We start from the raw sequence: 7,134 nt of genomic DNA, 5'->3' as shown, positions 1-7,134 counted from the left end.
AACACGAGCTGCCACCGCCACAAACTGGCCAGCTGTGACCGAGAGCACTTTATCAAATGGCAAATAACGGCTAGCTTCTCGATCTCGGCTATTTTCTGAACCTACAATTTTTGTTTTGTAGGCATCGGGTACGGCTCGGTGGTGAACTGCAGGCGGCGTCGCACCCTGCACTACCTGCAGGAGCGCGACCTGCGAACAAATATACCTACCAAGACGATCATCGCCTGGTTCCTCCGGCGGTCGTTTTCTTTCTCCTTCGACGAGGACGCTATAGCCCGTGATGCTCGGCTTGAAACCTGACTGGCAGGTGGGCTACCGGGTGCGGAAGGCGATCCACCGCACCAATCTTGCCATCCGCCCCGTCGTCCGCTGGTTGTTGCCCAACTTCCGCGCCGTCCACTACTTCTACATCATCGCCATGCTGCTTGTGGGGCTGTGGACGATCTTCCCCTGCCACAACCTCCGCTACGTCGACGCCCTCTTCTTCATGGTCGGGGCGCTGACCCAGGGCGGGTTGAACACCGTCGACGGCAACAAGGTCTACTTGTACCAGCAGCTCATGATCTACCTCGTCACCACCCTCACCACCCCCATCTTCATCCACGGGCTGCTTTTGCTTGTGCGGCTCTACTGGTTTGAACGAGAGTTCGATAATATCAAGGAGAAACTGACGCTAAACCATAAGATGCGGCGCTACCATTCGAGCGACTCGGGGCGCTTCCACGACCAGCGGCTTAATGAGAACACCGTACGCAATCAGGGCATCGGCATGGCGGCGCCAGCGGCCCCGGCTAAACTGCTGCTGCCGATGCTGCCGATGCTGCCGCTGCTGCTGCTGCTGCTGGCGCCACTGGCGCCTCTGGTGGCCCTGGCGCTGCTGCTGCTGGGGACGGTCGCCGCCGACGGCGCCGCCACCACCACCAAAGACCCGCGCCACGACGTCACCTTTGGCGCTCTCCCCAAGCCGCCGCTGCACCAGCGGCGCCACCAGCCCAATCCTGAGGACATGTACCGGCTGATCGCCATGCTCAACCTGGGCGACGATAAGGCCGCCGACGACGATAATAACGACCTGCCGCTTGTGGTGCGCCCGCCCAACGAGGTCGAGCGCGGCGACGGGCCCGCGGTGCTGCGCCGCAAGCTGTTCAACTTCCCCACGCTGCCCCTGGACCTCAATTTCAGCTGGAAGCGGCCGCGGCTCACCAAGTTGCGCAAGCTGTTCACCAGCGACCGCAAGCCGCTGGAGTTGGCGCGCACCCCGACCTACGACGACAGCAACGCCGACGAGGACGCCCTGATCGACCTGGAGGTGGTGCTGGACGACGACGACGACCTGCCGGAGCCGACACCGTCCACCGCCACTAAGTTCAACACGCGCAGCCTCGGCGGCAGTGGTGGGGGCAGTGGCGGCGGCACGCATGGCGGCGACGGCACCGGCGCCCACCTCCGCGCCAAGGCCAAGCGGCTCTGGCGAGAAACGCTGGCGTTTATTAAGGACGAGGGGGTGATGCCCCCCGAACCCAGGGAGCTGGACTCGGACTACAACCCGTTGCACAAGCTGATGCTGGCCAACTACTTGCTGTGGAACCCGACGTTGGGGCGCAACTCGCAGTTCATCAACTTGACCGAGGAGCAGAAAGAGGAGTTGGGCGGCGTCGAGTACCGGGCGACGAAGCTTTTGGTCAAGATCGTGTTCACCTACTACGTCGGGTTCCACCTCGCGTGCTTCTTCTTTTTGCTTGGGTTCATCAACGTTCGCCACGACTACGGGGCGAAGATGAGAGACCAAGGGATCTCGCCGAACTGGTGGGCGGCGTTCACGGCGCAGCTGCTGTTCAACGACTTGGGGTTGACGATCACCGAGGACCTGATGATGACGTACTCGCACAACATCTACGTCCTCCTCATCCTGCTGTTTTTCATCGTCATCGGCAACACCGGCTTCCCCGTGTTGTTGCGGTTCATCATCTGGGTGATGAAAAAATTCAGCAAAAAAGACGGCCAGCTCGAGGAGCTGTTGGGGTTCTTGCTCGACCACCCGCGGCGGTGCTTCACCCTCTTATTCCCGCTGGGGCCGACGTGGTGGTTGTTTTTCTTCGTCATCATCCTCAACGGCGTCGACTTGCTCTTCTTTATGGTGCTTGACCTCACCAACCCCTACTTCGACGATACCCCGATGGGGATCCGGGTGGTCCAGGGGCTTTTCCAGGCGTTTCTGACGCGGACGGCGGGGTTTTCCTGTGTCGACGTTGCCAGCTTGCACCTGGCGGTCCAGGTGCTGTACGTGATCATGATGTACATCTCGGTGCTCCCCATCGCCGTCACCATCCGCCGCACCAACGTCTACGAGGAGCAGCTGTTGGGGCTCTACGGGCGCCAGGAGCAGTTCGACCCCAACCTCGAAAACACCCCGCGCCACTACATCGGCCAGCACTTGCGCAACCAGCTCTCGTTCGACTTGTGGTTCATCTTCTTGGGCCTCTTCATCATCTGCATCTGCGAAAACTCCAAGTTGGACGACAACGACATCCGCTTCACCCCGTGGCTGGTCCTTTTCGAGGTGGTGCTGGCCTACGGGACCGTGGGGATGCTGTTGGGGTACCCCGACGTCAACACCTCGCTCACGGGGAAGTTCACCACCCTCTCCAAGTTGGTGATCATGGCGATGTTGATCCGGGGCCGCCACCGGGGGCTCCCGTACACGTTGGACCGTGCGATCATGCTCCCGCTGAAGCAGATGCGCGACCGCGACTTGATGCAAGAACTGCACGAGCTCCGCCGCCAGAGCACCCTCGACCGCAGCAACACCGACCGCCTGGGCCGCCTGGGCCGCCTGGGCCGCATCTTGCCCGACGGCAACTTCCTCACCGACCTGAACTTCTTGACCCGCATCATCACCGGCGAGGGTCCCGTGTACGGCCGCCAGCGGCCCCAGCGGGCCCCCGACCACCGCGGCCACGACCACCGCCCCGAGGAGATCCTGTTTGTCCCCGGGCGCCGTCGCGTCCCGCAACACGACGACGACGACGACGGCGATGGCGACGAACCGCCCGCCACCAGTAGCTCGCCGGAAGAGCCCCACGCGTTCCGCCCCGAGGCGTCGCCGTCGTCGCTTAGCGGCGCTGCCCCGCCCCCGCTGGCACCAGCGGTACCTCGCCCGCTGCTGCCGCCGCCAGAACCGGCCCGGGTGGCGGTGACGCCCGGATACGCCGTGGTTGACCTCAACAATGAGGACATGCTGATCAAGCACCTCCGCCAGCAGCTCGGGGGGAACGGCGGGCGCCACATCGTCGAGATCGACGACGACGGCAAATTGCGGGTGCACCGCCCCAAGCACGGCATCCACCTCCACCGCCACCGCCACGCCAGTCCCGGACGCGACCCGCTGGCGCTGCCGTTGATGCTGACGTCGCCGGGGCCGAGCGACGCCCTGGTGTTTTCCGACGACGACTGACGACCATACGATAGAGTATACTAATATAGCTTGCATGATTAGATGCGTAGCACAAGGACTAGTACATATCTAGTGTTTAGCCACGGTTAGAGGACCACCGATGCGACTACCCAAGCTTAAGAAGGACGTTGGGAAGTGGTTTAAACCTCTGTCCAAATCCTTTTCTATGCTTACTCTTCTAGTAGGACGGCAGATCATGGACGATCTGGGTGGTAACGTCATTGTCTTTGCAGAGATGACTCCAGTTTACGTTCGAAAAAGTGGATGTGGGAAGTCCCTTCAATAGTATTTATCTTTTGAAAAATGATGTCACCACTATAAATGACCTTGATGGGATCAATGGTACCGGTGACCGCTTGAGAGTGGTTTATGGTGCTGGTGGTGGTGTCGGGGCAATTACGGTTTAATAAAGGAAGACCGATAGTGTCACGCTGCCAGCTTTGGAGATATTAAAAGAAAATCGCTTGTACGACTTGAAGACACTGGAGAATGCGAGTTGGGGGCGATTGCAAAATACGATAGATAATAATTGGAGCAACAATAGTGGTAGGATGGTGTCCCCTTCCCTGCTACGCCGTCGCTAGGGCCACGTGCCCGTACCTCCCGGGTACATGGCTATAAAATACATGGTTGTCGACTACTAGTTGGGCTCGACGACTTGCATTTCGATCAAAGCTCCGTTGCAACCTTCATTTTTCTTTTAGTTGAGATTGTCTTTTAATGTAGCTCAGCCTCCCAATTTAGAGAATAGTTGATAGACTATGACCGTAGTTGCTTAGACGATGACCGATGCCTGCACGACTACAAATACTCTGCAAATCGAATGGCTCACGAGTGACCCAGCGAGGGGGAGTTTCGCTTCTAGACCCGCATTCCGGTCACAGAGCAAGCACGGTTTCGTCAGTGTGTGTGGGGCCAGCAAGCGTGGTTCGTTTCGTGGTGGTCGCCGCTCCCCTCGGTTGTTTGCTGCCCCATTATACTCCTGGTTCCTTGCATGGCTTTAGACCCTTCGATGATGGCGTGACTGTGTGCCCCTTGGCCTTCCGACTAAATTTACGTGGTGCGCGCGGACGCGGTCTAGACCCCGGGGACAGGGACCAGCATTGCTGGCAAAAGCCGGCGCTGCCAGTGGCCAAAACGATCGCCCACAATCAGCGACCTCGGAAAATTCCGAAGCTCCTGCCCCCGTCTCAATCGCTCACACACCCTGAGCCTTTGACGTCGTGTTCTCGTCCTGCATGTCGGCGGAGACGATCTTGGAGATGGTGCCGGCGATGGGCCCTTGATTGCTGCGTCCGCATCGCAGAAGGGGGCCGTTGTTCCCCGGCCACTGGGTGGGGCAGTTTCAGGGACGGTTGCCAGGTGTTGCTGCGGGGCACGAGGCCACGCCTTGGCTTGGGCGTTTATGTCCCAACGGGGCAATATCCGACGAAACGACACCGGGTGACCCAGCATGCTAGAACCAAACCACCGACAACACCGAATACCGTCATGGCTCCTGGTGGTGAGCCCGGGGTTTTGGTGCTTTTACTTGTGCTAGTGTTAGCCAACGGTTAGAGCTACAGCCCCGCCTTACCAAGGCAACAGTGTCGGCGGGTAACCTAAACCGCCTTTTGTCGTCACTGGTCAACGACACAAGCGCCAAGACGCGAACCACCTCGTACTGCACCTGGCTGGATTAAGTGGCGGTGCAGAGCGTCTTATGCAGCTACCAAATTTTTTTTAGTATACTTTGTAAATTTAGCTTTTTGGCTCGTGTTTATATGCAGGTGGACATCCTAGGACCCACCGGCAACAAAGCCTTCCTTACCGCGCCCTAAGCCACCAAGGTACACAAACGCGTAGCGGCATGGGTAGCGAGATATGGTACAGCGGGACACGAGGAAAACAGGGGAGCGAAACGCCCGGGGCCGCAGGGTGTGGTGGTTCGCCGGCAGCGGGGCCAGATCTACAGAAGGGGCACTCTCGCATGGGTATTATTATAGAACTCTTGTCGCTGGTCAATAGATTTTGACTACTCAAAAAAAAAATCGTTTTCTCGGTTTTCGCGTCTGGGGGGTGTCCGGGACCGCCGCCAGTTTTCACCGTGGGGGTCGCCAAATTCTCCGAAGATATTTTCCGTGGAAACACACAGACGGTGAAAACGACGGGGTGTGTTTTCATTTTGTAAGGGCGAGGACGGGGCCAACAGACGGGGCGGGCGCTGGACAGCGCGGGGCAGCGCGGGGCAGCGCTAAGGCGGCAGCAGGCGGTATCATCGGCGAGCAGCCCGATAATACAAACAAACAACACACCCAGAACTCATACGGCTATATCGTCGGGTAAACACGTAATTGCCTGGGGGCCGTAGACTTCGCCTACTGCTTGAACTTATCATCGTAAGGAGACAATAAGTTGTTGATGGTCGGCATCTTTGTCGGCACCGCCAATAACTCCGACTTCACTTTGGTTGTGCTCAGGTCGACGTCCATGGCGTCGTCGGTGGCGGGGGCCGCCGGCGGCGATGACAGCGTCGTCAGCGCCCGCGCCAGCAGGGTCCGGTTAAGCACGCCTTTTAGCCACGGCTGCGGCGCCGCGGGAGCGCCGGCCGCGCCGGTGGCGCCGGCGGCGGTAGTGCCGGTGGTCAGCTGGGTGGGCACCGCCGGCGCCAGCACCAGCTGCGGCATCGCGAGCGCCGGTGGCTGGGGTGCCAGCGTCGGCATGGGCCCCGGGGCGCCCGTGGGCTGGATCGGGGGGATTCTCAAGTTCAGCAGCAACGCCACGAAGCGCGGATGGCCGTTTTTCACCGCCATCTGGTTGAACAGCTGGTGGAAGAGTGGCAGCAACGGCAGCACGAGGTTGGGCGTCAACAGCGGCACCGCCAGGTGGGGCGCCAGCAGCGCCGGCGGCATCGGCAGCGGTGCCGCCAGGTTCACCAGAAGCGGCAGCGAAAACGCCAGCGACTGGCCGGTAGGCTGAGCGTCGTGGACAAACAGATGCGACAACTCCAACGGGCGCGGGCGCCGTTTCGGCTTGAACTGGGTGTCGGGGAGGCGGATCAGCCCCAGCGGCGGCGGCTGCAGTTCCAGCGAGTCCAGCAGCGTCGGCGAGGTGGTGGTAATGGTGGGGGCCGAGGTTGAGGTGGAGAGGGGCGGCGGTGGCGGTTGTTGTTGGGGCATCCCCGAAGGCGGGGCGCCGTTGGCCATCGGCGGCGCCGGCGCGGGGGCACCGGGATGAGCGCCAGCAGCGCCATTAGCTCCCGGGGCACCAGGGGTCGCGGGTGGGGCCGCCGCTGCCGGCGCCCCGGGGGCGCCAGGGGCGCCCGGCGGCGGGGCGCCGTTATAATAGGGCGACGGCTGCGAGTAGGCGTAGCCGTAGGGGGTTTGGTAGTATGGCAGCTGGGCCCCCGGCAGCATCATGTGGGGCATACCGTACTGGGCCGCGGGGGGCGGCGGCGGTAGCGGCGCCGCCTGGTAGCCGTAGCCAAACACGGGGTTGGTCGGGGTCGTCAGCGCCGGCGCCGGCGCCGTGGTGCACTTCAGCCCTTCCTTCTGGAGGAAGGTCTCGTAGGCGTGCACCGTCTGCTTGTGCTGGCGCAAGTTGTCCAACCGGCTGAAGTTCTTCAGGCAGTACGGGCAGGTGAACGGGCGCTCGCCGGTGTGTTTGCGCTTGTGGCGCGCCAAGTGCTCCAGGCGGGTGAA

General features: G+C 61.1%; 1 protein-coding gene across 1 annotated transcript; it reads left to right on the top strand. All coding sequences in view use genetic code 12, as the record gives it.

Annotated features, from left to right (window-relative positions):
* Nucleotides 1-418: 418 nt before the first annotated feature.
* On the top strand, nucleotides 419-3,454 carry TRK1 (Trk1p; the record flags this gene model as incomplete). The annotated part of the gene is made up of 1 exon (XM_034156864.1): nucleotides 419-3,454. One exon carries the CDS (start codon nucleotides 419-421, stop codon nucleotides 3,452-3,454), a length of 3,036 nt encoding a protein of 1,011 aa, XP_034011056.1.
* Between the last annotated feature and the right edge of the window lie 3,680 nt (nucleotides 3,455-7,134).

This window comes from Diutina rugosa, assembly GCF_008704595.1.
Source record: "Diutina rugosa strain CBS 613 chromosome Unknown scaffold13_size251220, whole genome shotgun sequence".
Lineage (NCBI taxonomy): Eukaryota > Fungi > Ascomycota > Pichiomycetes > Serinales > Debaryomycetaceae > Diutina > Diutina rugosa.
This window is presented reverse-complemented; position numbering and strand designations above follow the sequence as displayed.